Source organism: Suncus etruscus, chromosome 8 (genome assembly GCF_024139225.1).
Source record: "Suncus etruscus isolate mSunEtr1 chromosome 8, mSunEtr1.pri.cur, whole genome shotgun sequence".
Lineage (NCBI taxonomy): Eukaryota > Metazoa > Chordata > Mammalia > Eulipotyphla > Soricidae > Suncus > Suncus etruscus.
Window position 1 is genome coordinate 15,789,379 of NC_064855.1, and position 24,189 is coordinate 15,813,567.

General features: G+C 51.3%; 2 protein-coding genes across 2 annotated transcripts in view; one reads left to right on the forward strand and one right to left on the reverse strand.

The window, feature by feature from the left end:
• The window catches only part of TMPRSS13 (transmembrane serine protease 13), a 57,328-nt gene extending 45,873 nt beyond the window's left edge, over positions 1-11,455 (forward strand). The window contains exons 6-15 of the mRNA XM_049778401.1: positions 2,255-2,377; positions 3,147-3,276; positions 4,691-4,783; positions 5,368-5,411; positions 6,045-6,207; positions 6,849-7,021; positions 9,194-9,292; positions 10,683-10,825; positions 10,905-11,057; positions 11,429-11,455. Of these exons, the coding sequence (XP_049634358.1) occupies positions 2,255-2,377; positions 3,147-3,276; positions 4,691-4,783; positions 5,368-5,411; positions 6,045-6,207; positions 6,849-7,021; positions 9,194-9,292; positions 10,683-10,825; positions 10,905-11,057; positions 11,429-11,455 (1,148 nt within the window). The remainder of the gene's footprint in view (positions 1-2,254; positions 2,378-3,146; positions 3,277-4,690; positions 4,784-5,367; positions 5,412-6,044; positions 6,208-6,848; positions 7,022-9,193; positions 9,293-10,682; positions 10,826-10,904; positions 11,058-11,428) is intronic.
• UBE4A (ubiquitination factor E4A) overlaps positions 1-24,189 on the reverse strand; it is a 626,538-nt gene that overhangs the window by 349,386 nt on the left and 252,963 nt on the right. The gene's annotated exons all lie outside the window — the stretch shown is intronic.

A 24,189-nucleotide genomic window follows, 5' to 3' on the forward strand; every position in this document is an offset into this window, starting at 1 on the left:
GTTTTCTTCTTCCTAAGGGGGGCATGACAGAAAATAATTGAGAAGCACTGGCCTAGGGAGAAACTGGAAAGTTTTCCCTGATATGGAGAAGGAAGAAGAGAGAAGGGGAGGGATACAGGATTGGGGCTAAGGCACCTACCAGAATTGTGCCCACCAGGGTTCAATTTCTATACCACAGGGTCCCCTGAACATCATTAGGCGCGACCCCAGAAGCCTCTGAGCACCATCAGGGTGGCCCTGGGAAACCCCATCACCACAGGGCTCAGCAGTGGAAAATCACTGGGAAGGTCCCAGGGTTTGTATGGTGCTTAGGACAAATCCTTCTCATCAAGGGGCCAGACAAGAATGCTCCAAAGTTTCTAGTCCATGGGATCCACTGTTCAGAGGTTAAGGCTCCCTGGCTCCCCCCTCTTTAGATGAAAGAGCCTTAGGTCATGTTCAGGAGCCCTTGCCTTGAACTAGGAGCCCAACTATCAGGGGGAACTGATAGGGAACAAAGGAGGCTGTAGTTTCCAGAGGACACAGCTGCAAATCTATCAGGCTATGGCTCATGCAGGTGGCCATGAGCAGGGGTAGGAGAAGCCATTAGAGGGTCTGGAGATGCGGCAGCAGCAGGGACCATCTGCCAGTGGGCTGAGCAGACTGGGGAAGCAAGAAAGGAAGGGCTGTCTCTGGCCAGAGAGAACAGACGTTCAGGGACTGGGGCTCCTGTCTGAGGGTACAGCCGGACCCCCAGGGGCAGAAATGCTAGGCTGAGGATGGTGGTGGTAGCTCTAAAAAGTCTAACTGTGGAACTGCTAGGTGTGAGGTGGTCAGCTGTCCCCGACCTGTGGGGCCCCAGTCAGGCTCTACACCTGGCCCCCAAGATGTGAGGTTCTCCAGCCCCACAGGGAATGCCCTCCATAGCACCCCTCCTTAGGGGACTCCTAACAGCCCACATGCTGTTCTCAATGGGCATATTAACTCTCCTCCTACCTCCTGGGCCAGGGAGCTACTTTGATGCTGGGTTGCTATGAGCTGGAATCACTTCCAGAAACTTGGTCCCCTAACCTGGACTTCCTGTTTGGGGCTCTTCTCGATCACCATCCAGGTGTTTCCCCTCCCGGCCAGGCAGTTGTTTAGGGTTTCTGAGCAGGATCGTGGGAACATCTGGGTGGCCTGTGCCCAGGATGGGGAGAAGAAAGACCAAGAGCTGGGCCTACACTGGCAGGAGCTGGCCTGTGGGGTTACCTACTCTTTGAGTGTGGACAGTAGGAGACATTAAGGCTCAGCCAAGGATGGGAAGAGTGACGCCTTAGAGTCTGACCACCTATGGAAAGGGGTCTCCAGGTAGGAGGGATCTGTGTCCTGCATAGGAAGGAGTCAGGAGGGACCCAGGTTCTATTTGGGATGGAGTCAGGAAGGATCCAGGTTCTACGTGGAATGGGGAGGGTTCCAGATTCTACATGGGACAGAGTCAGAAGGGATCTAGGTTCTGTAAGACAGAATCGGGGACACCCAGGTTCTATGTGGGATGGAGTCAGGAAGACCCATGTTCTATGGGGGATAAAATTGGGGGACTTAGGTTCTATTGGGTGGGTCAGGGAGGTCCTAATTTCTGTGTGAGGTGGAGTCAGGAGGTATAGGGGTTCATTGTGGGGTGGAGTCAGGGGAGACCCTGGTTCCATATGGGACAAAGTTGAATTTTAAACAGACCCCATGAAGAAACTTCATATATGGGTATGGTCAGGGTTTGGGAATCAGCTCTCTGGAAAACATGGCTTATAGGGGAACAAGTTCTGGCCTCACAAGTGAGGGGGCAGAGCTAAGCCTAGGGGACACCCCAACCCGTTAGGGTCAAGGGAGAGAGAAAAAAATCTAGATGCTCCAGAACTCAAGGGATGGTCTCGGAAGAGCAGGCTCAGATGTCTTATCTGCCCCTGTTACAGGACATGGGATGTCAGTGGGGGTGTGAACTCTGGAGAGGGGTTCTCAGGCCACCCACTGATCTGAGAAAGTTAGGGGGAGCTCCAGGACACCACCCACACATCCCCTGCTTAGCCCTCTGGGCAAACTGCTCCAGTTGGCCTGGTGCTGCCCTGGAGCCTTCTGGAGCATCCCTGAGCAGCTTTTCTCTCCATACAGATGGGGGACGAGAACCCCAGAGTCCCAGAGGGATCGCAGGTCGGTGTCCGAACCCCCAGGGTCCTGGGCTGCGCCGTGTCCTGTCTCTCCAGGGCTTGTCCTCACTCAGGCCTGGCTTCTCTTGTTGCAGTTTATTTCTGGCGGGGCCACACTGGGATCAAGTACAAGGAGCCAGTGGAGAGCTGTCCCCGGCATGCTGTGCGCTGTGATGGGGTGGTGGACTGCAAGCTGAAGACAGACGAGCTGGGCTGTGGTATGACTGGGGTCTGGAATATGTGTGCGGTACATGTGTGCCATGTGATATGGGATACATGCATGTGCACGCATGTGCACCTTGAAGACACTGGACAGACACTTGGAGTTTCTGCTGTAAAACCTGGCAATGAGGACCATGTGGCCTGGGTGAATCACAGACCTTCTCTGGGCCTCAGTCTCCACATGTGTGAATTGGACCACTGGCTCAGAAATGAGTGGTTCTCAGATTAAATCCAGCCACCCCCACTATCAGTCTGAGCAGAGCTTCAGGGGCTGGAGGGAGGCATGGGTTCTGTGCCCACGTGCCCTCTTCTTTGCTCTTTGTCCAGCCCCCTGCCCCGTTTACCACTGTGCATTTATGAAGGGCAGTTTGCAGGCAAATGACCAAGAGAAATATGTGCTCTGTGCTCTGACAGCTCCGCCTTCCCTGTGTTGTCTGCACCTGGCTGGACATCCTCACTGTGCCCATCTGTGCCTGCCCAGGGAGCAGATCTTAGACTTGCCTCCTCCAGCCATGTGCTAAGGCTCATTGCTGCTCTGGGCTGTTGACTCTCAGCCCAGCTTCCTGCGACTCATTGGAAGGAAGCCTCTGCCCTGCCCAGCTCTTAGCCTGGCTCTGGCTTCCAGTGCATGCTGAGCCCTTGGACATGGCTGGCCACATCTCCAGACACTCCTGGGCCTCAGCACAGAGCCTCCCAATAGGGTTGTCTGAGAAGATCCCCCTGTGACAGTGCTCTCTCTCTGGCCTTTCCTGTCCTGTCCCACAGTGAGGTTTGACTGGGACAGCTCCCTGCTCAGGGTGTACTCTGGCTCCACCCACCAGTGGCTTCCGGTCTGCAGTGACAACTGGAATAGCTCCTACTCTGACAAGACCTGCCAGCAGCTGGGCTTTGAGAAGTAAGTGCTCCCCTCAACCCTTGACTGATCCTCAGTTCTAGAGACATAGTACAAGGGCTTAAGGGGCTTGCTTGCCTTGTGTGAAGCTGATCTCTGGCACCACATACAGTCCCCAGAGTGGGCGTTGGGCTTCACGTATCCCTGGGAATGTGCCTTGGAGTTCAGCAGACTGCTCTGTGGGCTCTTGCAAGTAGCGTTTGGGCTGGAATGCTTCAATGGGAGGAAGATGGGTTGGGTATGCAGGCATTTCCCAAAGCCCTGGTCTTCTGAGGACCCAAAACAAAGGTGCCCCAGCTGGCAGGCTCCTCCTAGGAGGTCCCCAGCACATTGGGATCCCCTCCGCTTGCAGTTTTGAGCATGTATGAGGTGGGGAGAAGGACCAGATTGGACCAGTTCTTTTTCCCTTAACAGGAGGTCCCAATCTTGCCTCCCCCTTGACTACTCTCTACACTTTCCACAGAGACCCATGGGGAAATCCTGGTCCTTCTTCCTCAAAACCAGCAAGAGGAGGCAGGATTGGGGCTAGTTCTTGTCCCTCCATTGATTTCAGAGCTGCAGATTGCGGGACTGAGTCCAGTTCTTGTCATCCCATTGGTCTCAGAGCTGCAGGAGCCTTGTCTAAGGGGACTGATGGGGCATGCTCCTTCATGGAGCATGGTATCTGGGGTCCCCAGCTTCAGTCCAGTGCCACATGGTCCAAGAACACTTACTAAGCAGCTCTGAAGTCCTAGGGACAATTCCACCTGCAGTCCCCAGACCTTGGACCTTCTTGGATTTTTGTAAGCAGGAGAGGCTAAATTCTGGCTTCAGGCCATGGTAGGGGACCAGTGTGAGGATTGTCCTAAGTGCAGAACACCTTGGGGTTACCTTGGGATCAGGGAACAGGACGCCTTGAGAAAGAACAGCGGTACTCTGCATGTACTGTGAGCTAAAAATACATCCAAGTTCCTGCAGGTGGTGCTCCTAGGAACACCATATCAGGTCAGGATTATCCTGGACAGAGTTTGGGATCCAGGAGCCGCTCAGTGAGTATCCCTGGCTGGTTCTCATGCCCACAGAGCTGTGAGAGCTAGGGCGAGGGACAGGTGAGGCCAGGTCCCCCCACCCCCCAGTTTCCAGTGGAGACCTCTTGCCTATCATCTTCCAAGTGTTATTTGTCAGTGGGGAGCTGCTTGGAGAGATTGGGGTTTAGTAGTGTTGCTTACCTGAAGAGTGTGTCAGTAGTGGGGAGTCCGTTGGCCCCAGACTCTCAATTCAGGCTCAGGAATAATCGATACAGCTGGCCAGTCAGCAGGGTCTTAGGGCTGCATGATGGATATAGAGTGGAGCTGGAGGGATGATGAAATGGATCTAGAAGTTCGGCCTGTCCTTGACTGTCTCTGTGCCCTCATGCCACTCTTCCTGTCCCCCCTAGTGCCCACTGGACTGGCGAGGTGACCCTGAGGGGCATGGGCAGCAGCTTCACCATGTCTGATTTTAATTCTACCATCCAGGAGAGCCTGTCCAGGTACTTGGGATCAGTGTGGCCTTGCCTTGCCCCTGGGAGCTGGGCTCCAGTGTCTGTTGGAAATGTCAGGGCCAGCTCTGAGCTGTCCCCTGGCCTCTGATGTAACACACTGTTGCAGGGAGCACAGGGTCAGGGTGACCCAAAGCAGCCTGTCAGGAGGTTCTAGATGAGGATTAGGCTGGGCACTTTCACCAGTATCCACAGAATGGTTGGGGTGGGGATAAAGCCTGGCTGGGGCTTAACGTGTCCCGGCAGTGACAGCTGTAACCCACCTCCTGCAGTACTGACCTTGGAGAGACCATAACTTAACTTGGAGGCCTGCTCTGTGCTTGGTTGTTCTATGCTTGGCCTGGTGTGGATAAAGCATGAGGCCCTGTCAAGATGTGGGTGGGTGCTGGGACAGTGATGTCCCCTATATTCATGGGGTCTGCTGCAGGGAAAGTGGGAGATGGGAGGAGAGTGGGGTGTGGAATGGTCTGGAGCTACTGAGGCAGACAACCCCAAAAATCTGTGCTGAGGAACTGGGATTCAGGCCAGGAAGGCTCCTGTAGGAAGCATTCTCTTTTCCTCTTTCACTCTTGCAGGTCTCAATGCCCTTCCCAGAGATATGTTTCTCTACAGTGTTCCCGTAAGTAGACTCTCTTTTTCTTGGGTTATACAGGCCCATGTGGGGTGGGAATTAGGGGTGAGTAAGGGTGGTCAGTGCTGTCAGGTTAAACCAGGAAAAGGTGTGATTTGGGGGTGGGGGTAGGGTCAGTGCAAGACTCAGGGGCAGCCACAGCTGCATTTCCTTTGTCCTGAGAGCTCAGCCTCGAAACCCACCTTCCACCTCTCTAGCATCTTAGACTCCAGAAAGGGATCTGGGCACTAGAAAGCAGGTTGGGGCCAGTTGAAAGTTGGACTGTCCAGAGATAGGAACTAGACCAAGAACTGGATATACAAGAAAAGAAGGCACAAAGGGCAAAGCACAACCAAACCCTGTTTCCATCCCTGGCACCCCACAGGGTCCCTTCAGCCCCTCCAGAAATAATCCATCAGGTGTGGCCCTAAAACCAAAAGTGAATGAAGTGGGAGAAGAGGCCCTTCTCAGACTGGCCTTTCCTGTGATCCTCAAAAAGCTACTGCAGTTTTGGGGGATTGACCTCAGCAGAGAACATGGGAAACAGTGGAGTTCACTTAGCAAAGGGACTCCACCGGGCCTAGGGACTGGCAGCAGCTCTGAGGAGACACCTCCCCATGGGTCTCTTGTGCTTCATTGCAGACTGTGGCCTTCGGGCCCTGCAAGGGCGCATCGTTGGAGGAGCACTGTCCCCCGAGAACAAGTGGCCTTGGCAGGTCAGCCTGCACTATGGTTCCACCCACATCTGTGGGGGCACGATTATTGACACCCAGTGGGTGCTCACGGCCGCCCACTGCTTCTTCGTGTGAGTAGTTGGGTTTGGTGTTCTAGAGTTGGGAGCTGGCAGGGTGGGGTATGGACCTGGGACCACTAGGAGGAGCCCACAGCCCATCATTGCTATCCTGGGGGTAGAAGAAGGTTGACATAATGATCTGTAGATAGAGGGAGCAGGTGGGAAGCAGGTCCAGGGTTTCTTCTTGCACCTGAATTCACAGAAGACAGAGAGTCAGGAGCATTGCCTCAGGGTCCTCCCCAAGTCCCAGACCAGGTTCAGCCTTGTGTCTATGGGTGGATGGGAGGCATCTGGGACACAAGTTCTGTAGGAATAAAGTCTAGGTAGTTTCTCTGTTGGCTCTAAAGCATCGGTTGTCAGGTCATGCCATGCATCTGCCCCCCTGTGTGGGTCTCAGTCATGTGCTGAGAGATGGCTCACCCCTCTTCCTTGTTACTGTCAGTCATAGAGTCAGCTCAGTTCGCTCGTCATTTTCCTCTTGAGGGGTGGTAAGGCATAGTTTTGGAATCCTGGTCTCAGTTAGGAGATAGACCCTGTCCCCAGGTCTTGCCACCTCCATGTCAGGGCCGGGCTATACCCCTGGCGGGCATCACTCACCACTGGTGGGACCTGGCTGGTGGGTAACCGACAATGATCTCTCGTGATTTGTGCAGGACCAAAGAGAAGATTCTGGAAGGCTGGAAGGTATACGCGGGCACCAATAACCTGCACCAGCTGCCCGAGGCTTCATCCGTCTCACAAATCATCATCAACAGCAACTACACAGATGAGCAGGACGACTACGACATTGCACTCCTGCGACTCTCCAAGCCCCTGGTGTTGTCGGGTGAGCAGGCCCAGCTCAGGCCTTTACCCTCAGCCATTTCTGTTCAGGAGGGTGGAAGGCACACTAGGAGAAACTGATGCTCAGAGCTGGAAATATCGGTTCCAGTGGCAGCCAGACTCATGATCCTCGACAATAGCGATAGATTACATTGTTTTTCCAGTGTTGATTAAGCTCCTCACAGGTTCTGATGAGGAGGGAGGCCATCTCTTTCCTGCTGGATTTTATTTCCTTGCCACAGGGGCTGGTATTGCTCATTTTCCCTAGAAGGTGGAACTTTTCAAAGGCATTCATTCCTGGGGTGGGGAGGGGGCATGTGTGATGAGGGGCAGCTTGGGAACTGGTCCTGGGTGGGCCTGATGCCTGAGTCTTCTTTCCACTTGGCACTTGGTGGGCAAATGGCTGGCACCACAGTGGACACCCATGCAGGCCCTGCCCATGGCCCATGCCAAGAGCTAAGGACAGAGTGAGACTGCTTCAGGAAAAGCCTCCCAGATCCTTGGGAGGAGTTAGACAGCTCTGTTTGTTCTCTTCTCGCTGTTTGCCCTATTTGCCATCTCCTGGTTGCCATCACTGTTCATTAGAACTAAAGGAGTGACACACAGAGCCAGTGAGGACATGAGGAGAGCCAGTGGAGGTGTGTGTGTGTGTGTGTGTGTGTGTGTGTGTGTGTGTGTGTGTGTGTGTGTGTGCCCCAATGAGGCAGGTGTCCCAAGGAGCAAAGCTAAAAGGGACAGGCAGTTCTGGAAGGCTGGGAGGGCCTTCTGGTTACTCCAGCCTTGCTAGTGCCAGAGTTGTCCTGGCTGGAGCTGATGATTTCTGGGTTCTGGGAGGATGAATCAGAGATGGGCTCAGCTGGGAGATGGTATGAGTAGGGCAGAACCAGGTGGGCAGGACCAGCAAGCTACGCCCCCATGGATCCATGCCAACATATCCAAGCCCATACAACCACATCCCCAGCATGCTAGGCCTCCACCACCTACTGTCTTCTAACTTCTCCTCATCTCTTCCTCCTTCCCCCACTCCTCTTCCACCTCCTCCCTCTACTTCTCTCTCCTAGCTCTGGATCAGGGATGTGAGAAACCCAAACCCCTGTCCTGCCCCTCATGAACACAATAAAGGGGGCACTAGGTCTGCAGACAGTGAGATAAATACCTTGATAAACCCCCAGACTTCCCCCTCCACATTGTGCTCTGTATGGTCCTGTCACAGGGGAGCAAGAGTAAGCCACCTGCTCTCAGAGGAGACCACATCCCCCACTCTCCACACACACCCTAACTCCCCCCGGTGCCTGTCTGTGCATGACTGTTTCCATGCCACTGTACCTGATTGAATCAGGTTGTCCAGCTGGGCCCTGACAGTGGGGACACCCACTAATCCACTGAACTCCCCAGCAAGAGTAGACTGTGTGATAAGGATGGACGTGATAACTGTTATGGTTCAGCCATTTGTTTTCCCTTGTTTACTTTCTAGCCAAGTTACCTGGTGCTAATACTTACACCCCAATTGATAGGCTTGCTATTCCTTCTCCTCCTCTCCTCCTCTCTCCTCTCCCTGGTCTCCTCCTTCCCTTCTTCTCCTTCCTTGCCTGCATTCTTTTTTGCCTTCTGGTCCTTTCTCTGTGTAAGACCAGCTTCTCAATGAGGCACCAGGAAGTTGCCAATGAATATAGTAAACCTAGAACACTGCATGTGTTTCTTTGTCCAGGATGATTCTCTCAAAATTTGCAGCTTAATGGAAAGGTGCTTGGCCACCCCGGGACACAATTGGTCAGAGGGAGCTGTGATGTGATACATAATGTTTCTGAGTGTGGGCTCAGCCAGCCAGTGCCTTTCACTGCCCTCCCCCCAACCACAGTAGATGGGGTTTAGCAGCCCGAATGACCCACATAAAAGCAACCCAGCTAGGAGAGTCATTCTGGGTATGGGAGCCCCATAGCCATGCCGTCAGTCAGATACTGGGACACATGTAGAAGCGGGATGCTCTGGGGAACCTCCAGCAGTCCCCAAAGGTCAGAGAGTCAAGATAAGGTGGTTGAGTTTTTGTCCTGTTCATCCAAAGTCCTGCAAGACCACATTGGAAGCAAGGAAGGGGGGTGGTCCTTCTGTCCATCTCCTCCCCCTCGTCCCAGGCCCCCAGCCTCAGGCTGCTCTGATGCTGGGGTTCTCCCTGCAGCTCATACCCATCCCGCCTGCCTCCCCATGCACGGCCAGACCTTCAGCAACAACGAAACCTGCTGGATTACAGGTTTTGGCAAGACCAAGGAGACAGATGGTAAGTGGCAGAGGCACCAAGCGTTGGGTTGCATGTCTGTGTGTGTGGCTCTATGTGCATGTAGGGGTGGGTGTGATGTGTATAGTGATGTGGCAGAGTATAGATGAGGGTTTGTTTCTGTAAATCCATAGGCCCAGGTGTGTCTACATTTGTGTATAGTAGCGGTGTGGGAGGGGTCTCCTGGAAAGAGTGGGGTGGTGTTCCCAGTGTGGCCTCACCTAGCATGCCCCCTTGGCCTGAGGAGTTTTGCCAGACGGACCTGACGCTGAGACTGGTACAAGTCTTGCTCCCCAGGACAGTCTGTCCTCAAGGCAGACAAGAGGTTCTTGGCCATGTCTCAAGTCTTTGTCCTTTTCCTAATCAAAGAAGCCCTCATCTTCCCACCTATCCCTGCACAATCACACACACAGACTTCATGATTTGGAAGAACATTCTAGAACATTCGTGTTTTTTCTCAGTGGCTCTGTTGGAAAAACTCATCTCTGCACTTCCTGAGGGAAGAGTGTCCTGGTTTAACCTGGTATCCCCTCTTCTGTCTGATTCCTCCAATAAGAGGGCTCCACCACCCCCTTTTCCTTTGGAATTTGAAGCCCTAGAGATTAAACCTTCTAGGTCTGGTGACAGCAGCATTTCCTTGGTCAACCTGTGTGAGAAGAACCAGAGGGGAGGGTTTCCCCCTGTACCCCTAAACCTCCAAGGTCTTCCAGAGAGGTCCTGTGGTAGGAACGTCTAGTCCTTTTCTCACTCCCCCAAGGAAGCACATGACCCGGAGCCTGGGGCATCTACCTAAGAGGGCATTAGAAGGTCTTTACTGTGGATTAGGAGTGAGGTCAAGGCCTTAAGAGAGTCATAGCTATGAAGCCCCTTTGGGGTGGTGGTGGGACAGCATTCAAAAATGGGTATTCCAGGAATAGGCATCAGCAGGGTCATTCCTCCTCCAGGCCAATACAGCCTGGGACTCAACTTCTGTTGCTAGGAGATGGGGCTTCACATGTTTTGGGGTTAACTTGCTCTCTGCCTTGTTTCATGTCTGTGGGGGTGTCTCACTCTTCCTGGCTTCCTGACCATCCCTATGGGGGCCTGATCTGGGCCAAACTCCATAGGCATGAGGGCAACTGATCTTGGGCACAGACCCCCACCACCACCATTTACCCTGACTGTCAGTTTTGGGGGTTCAGGAGTTCAACACCTTCTACCCTTCCCTTCAAGGATTAGTGGGTGCTAGGAGGTGCTAGTTCCTGTGAACAAAGGAAGAGAATTGAAGGCAGAAAACCACAGGGTGAGGTGAAGAGAGCCCACTTGGTGCCCCAGTAGTGCCCTGTAAGGTGTGAGGCCTCTGCTCTCAGGACGGCCTGAGGGTCGTGTGCCTCACACTGCCCTACCCCCCTAGAGAAGACATCCCCCTTCCTGAGGGAAGTGCAAGTCAACCTCATAGACTTCCGCAAGTGCAACGACTTCCTGGTGTATGACAGTTACCTGACGCCCCGGATGATGTGTGCGGGGGACCTGCGTGGGGGACGTGACTCCTGCCAGGTGAGACCTCATGACCAAGTCAGGGGCACTGAGGCCTGCTCTGGAATCCTCCTTGATGGCCCGGTCCTTCCTTTCACAGGGGGACAGCGGGGGACCCCTCGTGTGTGAGCAGAATAACCGCTGGTACCTTGCGGGCGTCACCAGCTGGGGCACTGGCTGTGGACAGAGGAACAAGCCGGGCGTCTACACCAAAGTCAGTGAGGTCCTCCCATGGATCTACAGCAAGATGGAGGTGCGTACCCCAGAGAGGCACAGATTGGAGGGAGTGCTGCAGGGTATCCCTCCAGCCTTTTTCAGAGCAGGGTTCAGAGGCCTATCCAGTGGCACCTCTGTGCCCCACCTCAGCTTCCGGGGCAGCTCTGGGTGGTAAAAAATAAAGGGGAGCTCTATGCCTGGCATGCCTTTCCCTCTGTCTGCAAAGGACAGGTTGGAGGGGACTCAGAAGGTTTTGGAACTCCACTATGGGCAGCAGGGGCTCACAGACCCTCTTCTAGTTTCCCCATAGGCAGCCAGGGAGTGGGGGCAACTGGCTAAATTTTAGGCTCTGACCCTCTTAGGGTGTGCCTGCCCCTCTCATCCCATTCTCCCTCCTCTTCTCCTCAGAGTGAGATGCGCTTCAAAAAGTCCTAACTGCTCTCCTGACCCTGGCTGCTGGCGAGACTCAGCCCGAGTGACTGGTCACTGACACCCTGCCATGACCCGGTCCCTACCACCTCTGTGAACAAGCATGTGTGCGAGTGTGAGTGTATGTGTGTGTGTGTACAAAGGCATGTTCACGGTAGGTGTGTTTCAAAGGTGTGTGCGCATGCTGGTGTGCATATATTGGCATGTGTATGCGCTGGCATGCTCATGTGTATGAGCTGCTATGCTCCACACTTGTGCACATGATAACATGTATGTATGCAAGTGTGTGCATATATGTGGGTGGCTGCTCTCTGCAGCCTTCAAAGACCCGGCTGGCCGTCGACTCTTTCCAGCCCCAGACTGGCCCAGTCCAGGGTCTCATGGCTGGGGCGGGACCTGTCTGGAACTCGCACTCCTTGGAAAGGGCCACACCAGGCCTGGCAGTACCGTCGGTGGTTTCTGGCCTGCCCTGCAGAAGCTGTTCCTCTTGGCAGCAGTCCCAGGACCCGGGACTCTTTTCTCTGGGACCCCCTGCTAGTCCCAGAGATCTTGTATTCAATTCCTGCTACAACTGCCAGGTGCAGTCACAAAGAGGCTCTAACCTGGTCATAGGCGGTGATGGAGTACTTTATCTTAATTTATTTTTATATTTAATTAATGGACGTGGACTGTTTTCTAAAACTGTCAGCAGCCCAAAAGGCTTCTCAGCTCCCTGGAAATTCACAGAGATTCGAGGGGCCTGGAAGCCACAGGACCTATATTCAAGAAGCTGAAGCACAGCCATTTGGGCCCTAAGGGCCCTGGAGACACTCAGGGACACAAAGGAGCATCTGCACTGCCACAGACCCAGTCCGAGAAGAGCCACCAACTTTCACTGCTGCTGTCGAAGGCTCCACCTGGTTCTGCAAGCAATAGGTTGCCTCCCAGAGACACTGGGGCAGCACCCCTCCTTGCCAGGGGTTTCCTGGGACTTTGAAGCATCCTAACAGCTGCCCCATTGTGTGGAAAAAGCACAAACAGGGGAACAGCCATGGGACTGTGTTGGAGCTGGCCAGACCCCCAGGGCATCGCATGGCCCCCAAGAAGGATCTGAGACGCCTTTGCTTCTGAACCGGCTCTCCTTTCTCAGGGACTTCCACCCCCACTCACCCCCACAATTTCCTCAGGTCCCTCTGATGATTCCCAGGGCAAACTCAGCCCTACCACCTGGCTGCCACTGAGCCCCATCCCAGCCTGGAGGAGCCACTGGCACTGGCAGGTGGGACTAGGCAAGTCTCATGGTGCTGGTCATACTGAGACAATGTCTGGACCAAGGTCTGGGCAGCCCTACACTCTTCCCCCAGCAATAAAAATCCTTTAACCCTATCACTTGGTCGTTGGATTCTTTGAGGGGTCATGTTTTATAGGGGTCTCTGTGGTGTGGAGCAGAGTGGGTGAGAATCAGGCTTGTTGCAGGGGCTGGGGCTGGGGTAGGGTGAGAGGCACCAAGGCCACACCCAGGGGTGCTCTGGAGGTCAGGTCATGCCTGGAATCCACCTCCAGCCCTTTGAGCTCCCCATACCCTAGCACCAAATGAATGCCTGGCTGGAGTCTGGGGAGGTCTAATAGGGTGCTCCAGAAGGCTTCCTTCTGAGTTTCTGGTTTAGATCCCTCAGCTCTGGTTCTGCTTATATGTTCACTCATTCACTCATTCATCACTCTATTAGTGCCTTTTCTGTGCCAGGTACTGTTGCAGGTCCTGGGACATACAGAGATCTCGATAGCGTCTTCAGGATCTGCTGGCTATGAGCCTTCCAACCCAAACCCCAACCCCAACCAGGAGGATGTTATTTAAGTGAAAACATCTGGTAGGAATGAGGAAAAAGCTACCAGCTGGGAACGCTTTGTGGAGGAGGTGAGGTTTGAAAAGAAGATGGATGGGTGAACTGGGCTTTCACAGGTTCCAGGAGAGGGCAGGTCACTAGCCTTTTCTCTCCTTTTTCTCCCTCTGCTTCTTCCTTTGCTAGCTCAGCTTGTTTTCAGGGAAGTTCCAGGACCACCTAAGTGATGAGGCCTCTTTAGATCTAAACCTCCAAGTTCTGTACTTTCCTTTTTCCACACTTAATTCTTTTGGGGAAGGGGAACATAGCTGGCAATGCTCAGGGCTTATTCTTGGCCCTGCAGTCAGGAATTACTCCTGGCTGGTCTCAGGGGACTGTATGAGATGTTGGGGATTGAGCCTGGGTAGGCAACATGCAACATGGTACAGCGAGTCCTCCTCGCTGTACTCACTTTGATCCTTGCACTTAACTACCTGTTAGCCACAGCCACTAGGATATCCCAGTAAATCCAGCCTCTGGAAAGCCTGACACATGTCCCAGTACCTCCCACTTTCCCTCAGGAACTTCTCAGTGTGACCTTAGTTTCTTACATCAGGGTTGACATTCCTGATTCTTTATTTTTTTTGTGTGTGTGTGTGGGGGGAATAAGAGGTGGTGGTGGTGTGGATTTGAACCATATCCAGCTATTCTGTGTTCTGGGGTCACTCCTGAAAATGCTCAAGGGAACTTTAGATGGTGCTGAGAATTGAACCAGGGTTAACTAGTTGTGAGCAAGGCAAGCTCTGTCGTATCTCTGTGGCTCCATTTCTGTCCTTCCCTGCTCTGTCCATTTATGGGGGGGGAGGCAGTATCCACTGTCTGATGGATGCCCCCACATCTCCATGAACATTCATTTTTCATACAGCACCCCCAGCTAATGAGGGGCCTGTTGGTGGAAGACTTCCTTCACATGAAACCTCAGGTACACCCCTAATCTCTCTACCTCTTGATCCTATCCAGGGACACTGACAAGAAGGAGATTAGGTGCTTCTCAAACTCAGTTGGCATTGTTGTGTAGGACACTAATGATCACTGAGCCACAGACAGTCTTCCTCCAGGTCCCAAGCAAGGCCAGAGTCCCTGGGGGACAGTTGCTCCTTGGGATCAGAGGCAGATCTGCTTCCTCACAGCCTGGCCTGGGGGCAAAGACATGGACCCTTTCTGGCCAGTATAGCTGCGTCTGGGGCTATTTCCTGGTATTGCTATGTAGAAAGCTGGTGTGATATGGGGGTCTATCGGTGCTGAGGTGGGTGCATGTAGAACTCTTTCAGTAGCTGTGATGGTGAATGACGACTGTCTCTAGTATAGACTGGGAGTTTAGGAGATGCTGTGCTGAAGTTCACCCCACAGACCAGGCCTGGCAGTTATCCCCATTTTCCTACTTTTGGCAGATGAGGAAATTAAGCTCCTAAGAGGGGCTTTTCCAGACCCACTGATGGGCTCTGGATCAAGGCTCAAAAAGATTATCTGGGCCGGGGTGGTGTCCTCCCTGCTGTGACCCCAGGGTGTCCACCACCTGCTCCTAGTACCTTTCCATTCCCCAGGTTGAATGTGGGTAGGGCAACACCTCAGAAAAGGGCTGGGCCCAGCCCTGTGTCAGCTCGCCTTGCTCCAAGCTGTCACTTCCAGGACCCGGACACCCAGTCACGCGCATCCCTGGCATTTCCCCCACCTCTGTCTCAAGCGGAAGGTTTCTGTAAGGTCCTCCCCTTTCATGCCAAGTTGTTGTCCCAGGACACCCCCAGGTCTCAGCCATGTGCTGGCTGGCTGGAGAGGCACATGATTCTCATTCCCTCCCGCCTCTGTGCCTCAACCCTGGAAATGTCACACCCCACTTACCCAAGAAAACAAAGCCCAGGGTCCCTGCGAGAGATGGGGAGCATTATATACCGCATAGCAGCTTTCCAGGCTGGTCCAGAAGGGTCCTCCTGCTCTTGGGTAGCCCCAGCTTGGTTAATGCCAGTGGATTTAGGATATGGATATCAGAGATGCATCCTCTGCCTGAACCCCAGCTCTCCCTGGAGATGTTCTGATTCCAAACAGCATGGGGGAGAGGGGGTCGAGTTGAGTCATCTTGAACTTTTCTTCCATATGTGCAGAATAGAGGGTCTGGGGTGTGGGTTCAGAGACCCCTGAGCATGGCTCCTTACCAAGAACTCTGAGATCCTGGAATATCACTCTACTGTAGCTAAACACACAGAGCCTAACAGAGCAAACATCTTGTTTTTCTTCCTAGACAGAGCAAAAGTACCACTTTCTTCCTCTATAGAGCCCATGTCCTGTTTTTCCTTTATACAAAGCATACATCTGTTTTTCCCTTACAGAGCATTTACTCTGTATTCCTCTTTACCTGATTAGACCCTGTTTTTCTATTTCTCTGTTTTCCTCCTAACCCGATTAGCTGACATACATTATAAATATCTCTTCCCCACACAAAATAAGGGGTTGTTGGGGTTCTTCCCCCAGAAGTGACTCATAAATCCATAAGCTCTCTACTTGCCCAGGATCTGGTTTCACCAGCCTCTTACATCCCTATCCTGCCCCCATCTCCTCCATATCCATTGGGATACCTAGTCCTCCTATTGTTGCCAGTGATGCCAGTGCAATATATAAGCAGGCAGGGCAACATTTATAGCCAAGAGGCTACTTCCTTCCTATAGACACAGTGGGTAAGCGATTCCTCGGCAAGATTCAGGGGCCTGTACCCACCTTTCTCCTGGGCTTGAGGCCTCAGGCTAAACTTCTGTAGAAGTGGATTTGCACCTGGGGCAGCTAGACAGGTGGGCAGGTGGATGGATATCCCCTCCTGGAAGTTTCTCTCAGTCATAGCTCTCTGTGGTGTTCAGCTGTGTCTGTACCCACAGGATCAGGCTAGAATCCTACCCCCAGCCCTTTGCTGGTGCCACCGCAGCCGCAGCCATCTGACTCTGCCATCAGCTGCAGCCGTCTGACTCTGTCATCACGGCCATAAGACCAGATGCGGTGGTGAGCGTTTGCTTCCTGTCTCCCTCACCTCTGGCCTCCTTTTCTTTCAGGTTTCCCCAGTTCTGCCTCAGAAAACAACCTCCGTGACATCTAGTTCTTTGATTCCCCATCGGACCCTATGTCTGCTCCCAGAATGAGGTTCCCCACAGATGTTCCTCCCAACTCTTCTCTGCTGATAAGTAAGTGCTCCTTCAGGACCTGCTCGTCTTTTCTGGGGCGTGAGAAAGAGATAGAGATTGAGAAAGACAGACAGACAGACAGACAGACAGGCAGAGACAATGAGAATCTGCCTGTTGCTGAAGTGTGCACAGGGACACAGTTTCTCTGGTGAAGAGCCAGACCAGGCTTTGAGCTGCTGCAGCCAGGCTGGTACTGGAGTCTCTCCCCTCCTTGTTCAGGCTGCTGCTCTCTCTCTCCCCTCCTTGGCCCCCAAAGCCCTTCTCCTTGTAGTCTGTTAGGACCCGTCAGAATAACACAGCATTTAGGCCCGAGGGACAAAGGCAGTCCCCACTGACGAGCTCAGGGCTGCAGTGGAAGTGAATGGAGATTTGAACAGTTGTGTAGATGATGCTGTCAGCCCAAGCATGCTTCCTCCTAGGCCAGTGACACCTCTGGGATTGTTATGTTGGACTTGGTAAGAAGCCTTGGGCTTAGGGGCAATTTCTGAGCACTTAGCCAGGAGTAACTCGTGAGCATCAAACGGGTGTGGCCCGAAAAACCAAAACAAAACAAAACAAAAAGAAGCCTTGGGCTCTTGATTCTAACCAGGCGGTGCCACCTGCATTCCCATAGCTCCAGGTTCTCGTCACCACCTGGGTCAGTGTTTTGCATCGTGGCTCTTCTCCAGTGAGCTTAGCAGGGCATGGCTGGTGTGATTTGCATTTGCCTTGTGACTAGCAAGGTAGAGAATCAGGTCCTTTTTATTTGCTTCCTGAGTATCTTCTCAGCGCCTGATCCTCCCCACTTGGGGCTGTTTGTTTCTCCCTTCAGGGCTCTAAGTGGTGATGGAATAGTACAGACATTAGTGTGATCCGGATGTGTGGTTGGTTAAACACACAGTTGAACCTTGCTCAGTTTTCAGTTTACCCCTGCAGAACAGATGCTTTTAATTCAGTGTTGCTTTTTTTTTTTTTTTAATCTTTTTGGATTTGCTTAAGAACTCTGTACTGAATTTAAACTCACCAAGACTTTTCCTAATGTTTTCTCTTAAAATGCTGTGGGTGGGGCTGGACAGATAACACAGTGGAGAGGGTGTTTGCCTTACATTTGGCCTATCTGGGTTCCATCCTCCTCAGCAACCCAAATGGTTCCCTGTGACTGCCAGAAGTGATTTCTGAGCACAGAGCCAGGGGTGATGCCTGAGTGCCAGTGGGTGTGGCCCAAAACAAACAAACAAAATGCCAGATGCCGTAGATTTATGTGCTCCAGTTGGGCCTGTGATCCCCCACGAGTGCATTTGTGTGTGTGCTGATGTGGTGAAGATTGGGGGCTTCATTTTTTGTGTGTTTACATTGTTTGGGGACTGTTTGCTGTGCTTCTCCCAGGCAGCAGCCATCTTTCTAGTTCACTAAAAATCAACAGAGTGTATTTGTGTGGGAAGAGCCTTTTTTTTTTTTTTTTTTGGTTTCTGGGCCTAGATCCCAGTGGATCTATATGTCTGTCTTTTCCCAATACCAATCTGACTTAATTATTATAACTTCAGGGTATACCTTAAGCAGGGGTCCTCAAACTTTTTAAACAGGGGGCCAGTTCACTGTCCTTCAGACTGTTGGAGGGCCAGATTATAGTAAAAATAAAAATTATGAACAAATTTCTATGCACACTGCATATATCTTATTTAGAAGTGAAGAAACAAAATGGGAATAAATACAATATGTGGCCCATGGGTCGTAGTTTGAGGATCATTGTCTTAAAGGCTGGGTAGGATGAAGTCTCCAAATTAGTTTTTTTCAAATATTTAAGCTAATCTCATCCCTTTTTTTTTTTTTTTTTTTTTTTGTGGTTTTTGGGTCACACCCGGCAGTGCTCAGGGGTTATTCCTGGCTCCGTGCTCAGAAATTGCTCCTGGCAGGCACGGGGGACCATATGGGACGCCGGGATTCGAACCGATGACCTTCTGCATGAAAGGCAAACGCCTTACCTCCATGCTATCTCTCCGGCCCCATCTCATCTCTTTTATTCATGTCTGTATAGAAATGATGTGTCAGCTGGAAAACCAGCTCACTCCATGAAGCTCACCACAAAGAGTGGTGAGTACAGCTATAGAAATAACTACACAGAGAACTACCATAATCAAGTGAATGAATGAGGGAACTGGAAAGCCTGTCTGGAGCACAGGTGGGGGTGGGGTGGGATGGAGAAAGATTTGGGATGTTGGTGGTGGGAATGTTGCACTGGTGAAGGGGGTGTTCTTTACATGACTGAAACCTAATTACAATCATTTATGTAATCAAGATGTTCAAATAAAGAAGAAAAAAAAAAGAAATGACGTGTCATGATCTGTAAGGGATCCTTTGAAATTTTGTGTGGAAATTCAAAGTCATGGTTAAATCGATACTCAGCTTGCAAAGGATTAACATGTGAACTATACCTACATAGTAGTCTTCATTTACTTAGCCCTACGATTTTTTTCCTCCAGTATTTGCAGTTTTGAGTATGTATTTATAGCTAAGTGTTAAATTACATGGTAACAAAATATTTTCATTCAAATAACTTTTTAAGATCTGCTTTACAGATTTTTTTTTTTTACTTTGGGGTCACACCCAGCTGTACTTAGGGTTTACTCCTAAATAAATCACATTCAGGGATCACTCTTGGCTAGGCTCTTGGGTAGGTCGGGCAGGACAGGTGCAAGACAAAATGTCTTTAACACCTGTACTGTCTCAGCAGCCTGTGGCAATTTTTGTTTTTGCTTTGTTATGGCTTGGTTTGGTATTGGGGCCACACCCAGAGGGCGGTGCTCAGGGTTATTTCTGGATCTGCACTCCGAAATTACTCCTGACAGGCTTGGGGGACCATATGGGATGGCAGGGATCAAACTCAGGCCTGTCCTGAGTTGGCTTTGTGCAAGGCAAACGCCCTGCTGCTGTACAATCATCCCAGCTCCTAATTGTTGTGTGTGTGTGTGTGTGTGTGTGTGTGTGTGTGTGTGTGTGTATGTGTGTGTGTGTGTTTCTGGGTCACCCCCAGAAGTGCTCAGGACTTATTCCTGGCTCTGCACTCAGGAATTACTCCTGGCTATATGGATCAGGATCGGGACTATATGGGATGCCAGGAATTGAACCCAGGTCAGCTGCATGCAAAGCAGCACTTTACCCGTGGTACTATAAATTTTCTTCATGTGGCAGTTTTTTTAAAGTTAATTGCAGTGTAGAATCTAAAATTTGTCTGAATTTAACTTAAACTCTCTTGGTCCAAATGGCACTCTGAAATGGGTCTTTCAGCTAGACCTGGTTTTGTAACATGCATTGATCACTTGGAAAATACTAGTTTTTGCCTTCCAAGTACTCACAATTATACTATACAAAAATGGGCACAATTATACTGTACAAAAATGGTTTTTATATCATTTTTGAGCCCACCAGAATAATCTTCAAGGATCTGGATAAGACTCATAGGGAAAGACCTCCATTTTCTAAAATTCTTAATTCTCAATCCAAAGCTCAGATTCTGTGATTAGCAATAAATACTATCAACTGTGGGTTTTTTTTTTTGTTTTGTTTTTTGTTTTTTTGGTTTTTGGGCCACACCTGGTGGTGCTCAGGGGTTACTCCTGGCTGTCTGCTCAGAAATAGCTCCTGGCAGGCACGGGGGACCCTATGGGACACCGGGATTCGAACCAACCACCTTAGGTCCTGGATCGGCTGCTTGCAAGGCAAACGCTGCTGTGCTATCTCTCCGGGCCCTCAACTGTGTATTTTTTGAGAGGACAAGCTTGGTTTGTTCTGCCACCTGACTTTGTTAAAGAGCCACACGGTTCTCAAACATATTTTAACAAGGCTGAGCTCTGGGTTCACTATTGCTAGCATGTACAGGAGAGAGGGCAGGAGAAAGGACTTCAGTGTGGGGTGTGGTGAGGCTCCCCACAACTCCCCTCAAAGAGAGGAGTGTGCAGAAAAGACATGGAGTCAAGGTCAAATTTGTCCCCAGCAGAGTTTGTGCCCAGCAAAATCTTCCCTGTCCTTGTTGGGTGAGGTTCTTTACTAACAACAAGTCTCTAATAAATTTGGCAGAAAGATCTAAGCAAAGAGGTTTTCTCGAAGGGCACATCTAGTTCACGGTGCCAATTCCACAGAACTGGCTGCATTTCACAGAAATCCCAAAGGGATGAAGATTAAAGGGGAAAAGAGACAGCAACGGGGCAAGCTTCTTGGAAAATAAAATTCTAAAGCAGTAGGGGATAGTCCATGCAACAAAAGGACCTTTATAAGAAAGCCAGCAGACCCCTTCCCCAGTTTGAAAATATTTGGAGCAAATACTTGTCCCCCTATCAAGTCCAAACTATCCTTTGTTAATCTTCATTCAAGTAGAAAACAGTATTTGATGAACAAAAGTGGCGACTTTCACTCACAGCTCACAGCATGAGAGCTTTTTCTGGGGAGATCCAGTGGTCATACGGGGCCTGGCTGTACACTTCCCCTTTTTTACTCTGTGTTACAAGGCCGGTCACCAGAGCAGGGACATAACGGTCACTACAGTTCAATGATCACTTCTCCCAGGTCATCAAGAATACTCTTAAGCAAGGCTGGGGAAGGGACATGGGGTTCCCTCAGGCTTGGACATGACCCAGTGCCCAAGTCCAGATAGCAGGTCACTCTCCCTACTTCTTTGAGAACCTTCTGATCCCTCCTTACAGAAGTCCTTCCTTACAGAAGATTTTGACCTCAGAGGTGCAGCCTTTTGCGCTCCATTATCTCTACATTCTGGCCCCAGGGTTCCCAGGAATTCTTTCCTGTGTTGTTGGCTGAGAACCAGATATGAACCCTGTTTTTGCACAGAAGGGAACACTACAGGATGAACCCCATTATGTCCAGGGTGTAGCTGGATGGGTGATGTAAGACTTCCTGTGGGCCCTCTGTTGGGCAGATTGGGAGCTGGGCAGCAGTGCCAGGGCCCTATGTCAGTGCTGCTGAGGGGAAACCAGTATCCAAGTTATCTGACCCCACCATTGCCTCCCACAAGGATGTCTCAGCTACCTCAGGGGTCCTCAGAGACATTTGGTTTTGTTTCTGGCCATACCTAGTGGTGCTCAGGGGTTACTCCAGGTTCTGTGTTCAGAAGTCACTTCTGGCAGGCTCGAAGGACCATATGGGATGACAGGGATCGAACCTAGGTCCATCCCGGGTTTGCCATGTGCAAGGCAAATGCCCTACTGCTGTGCTATCACTCTGGCCCCCTCACAGGCATTTGGGGGACTCCTGTATGAATCTACAGGGTTAACAAGGACCAAAAGCAGGACTGCAAGTAGTGAGGTCGGCTGTCCTGACTTGGCCTGACTTGGTTTCCCCTGCCCTCTCGTGAAGAACGCCAACAAGCTCTCCTCTGATCATTTTAGGTTGTGCAACTGATCTTGCTGGAAAAGAGAGACATTCATTTATTTTCACTATTTATTTATTTATTTATTTTTGAACTTTGGGTCACACCCTATGAAGTGAGCCCCAGGGCTTACTCCTAGCAGACCTGGAGACTATCTTAGAGAGGTAGCATTCTGGGGACCTCTTGAACAGCAGGGACAGAATTGTTCTTAGACTCTGCCCCCTCCAACAAGCAGATGACACCATTCCTTAGGTAGATGTTTTTGAAACATGGAAATCATGACATATTTATGAATTTAGGGAAATGAATGAAAAATAGGAAAGGTTGTTGCAAAATAATGGTTTGGAGGAAGGCACTTGCCTTGCATGAGGCCAAACCCACCCATAACAATTCCTTGCATTTCATATAGGTTCCCTAGCCCCACCAGGAGGGATCCCTGGTCACTTCCTGGTATGGCCCCAAAACAGAGAGAGAAAGAGAGAACTAAAAACAATGATCTCAAGTAGTGCAACTAAACATTGAATATGTATGTGACACTTGGGGAGGAGGCAGTGGGCCAGGGCGAGGGATCTATGGATACAGATACCCCTCCAGCAGCTGCTGAGCTCCCCCATGTTAAAGCCAGCACAGGATCTCAAGAGGTGCTGCTTTAGCCTGGGACGTTGGGGCAGGGTATATAGGGGAAACAGTAGGATGCCCTTCGTGGAAAAGGAGGTGCAGCAAAGGCAAAGAAGCCTAGGTTCCGTGGGTCGAGTTAGAATTGTGGATACATGGTGCTTTTTGCACTCTGCACTGTGGCTGGAGACTGGCAAAGACCATGGGTGGCAGCTGAAGACCCCTGAGTTAGCCTTTTGGGAAGGAGGAAGTATATTCCAGCTAGAAAGTTTGTGTCTCTGGTTCTGTACTGGGCTGGGGTATCTGGGTCTGCACTCTGCCCCCTGTCTCCCTTTTCTCCCTGTATATCAGGGAGCCTGCCTGAAGAATACAAAGCAACCCTAGGAGGCTGGGGTCTGAGACTGTGGAACAGAGGGAATGGAGGAAACAGAAAGGATAGAGGAATCAAAGGGGGCAGAGGTTGACACCCATCAAGACATTGGTGATATAGGCCATCTCTGCAGCTGTTGGGGTCCTTATGTTGGGTTTTTGGGGTGGAACCCAGCCCCTGGGACAGCCCCTGGGTGTGGTCCAGAATCCACATGCCCCCAGCTAGCCCCTCCACAAGGCTCAGTAGGTTTGAGGGCACCTGGTGTGTGTGCCTGGCGGGCACTTGACTCCAGGTGGAGGTTTGCTTGGTTGCCCTCACGGCAGGAAGCTGGCTCTGTCATTCTGACTGCTGACTAGGATTCCAGATGGTGCCTGGACCCAGGCCAGGCCTGCTAGGCACTTAGCTGGTAGGAAGCCTCCTCTGGTAATGATGTCCCTAGCTGCACCCCTGTTTCTCGCCTGGAAGAAATGGCCACAAGGCACCAGCTTGTCCCCCACCTAGCAGACTAAGCTTAGCAGTGTGGAGAGCAGCCAGCCCAAGGGACAGGAAAGAAGGGCCCCCATCGGAGAGGACAATGCTTTCCGAGCTCCTGGCTTCTTCCTCTTAGTGTCTCTTAGTGATGGGAGATTGTTTCCTGCTTAGCCCAGGTCAATGGCTTTGGGTGTACACACACACACACACACACACACACACACACACACAAGAGTTGGCGGTGGCAGGTAGCTGAGTGTGGCAAGGTGGGAGCTGTGTTGGGGGTGGGACTCCTGATGGAAGTACCAGCCAGCAGAGTCAGTGCCACGTGCTAAGGTCACATCTTTCCCCAAGTTCACCCCTCACGAGCTTTCTCCTGTTGTATTAATATAAAATATAAGGTCCTAGGTTGGGGTGAGACCTTTCTTGGCATGACACAGCTCCTGTAGCCCCTTTGGCTGGTGGGTCTGAAGGTGCAGAATAATGGCATATGAATGATCACAAGCAGTCAGTTAGAGTTTCATCAAAGTCAGCTCAGTTTATTCCATGACCCTATCTGCCGTGCAGACTTTGTACCATGTCTGCCTAACTCAGGGGTCTCAAACTCGCAGCCCATGGGCTGTTTGCGGCCCTCGGTACAACATTTTGCAGCCCGCGGCTGGCCTTCACATATTGCAGTATTCGCGATTATTCGCTTACTGAATAATTGTAATAAAAATCGCATTAGTAAGAAAAAAATTGCATTAAACATTCGCATACCCTGAGCAGTTCTGTTCGGGGTATGCAAATGTTTAATGCCATTTTTGCGATATTTTTCTTACTAATGCGATTTTTATTGCGAATATTTGATAAGCGAATAATCGCAAATACTTTGCACCTAGTGCAGACTCATTTCTGCTGCTCCT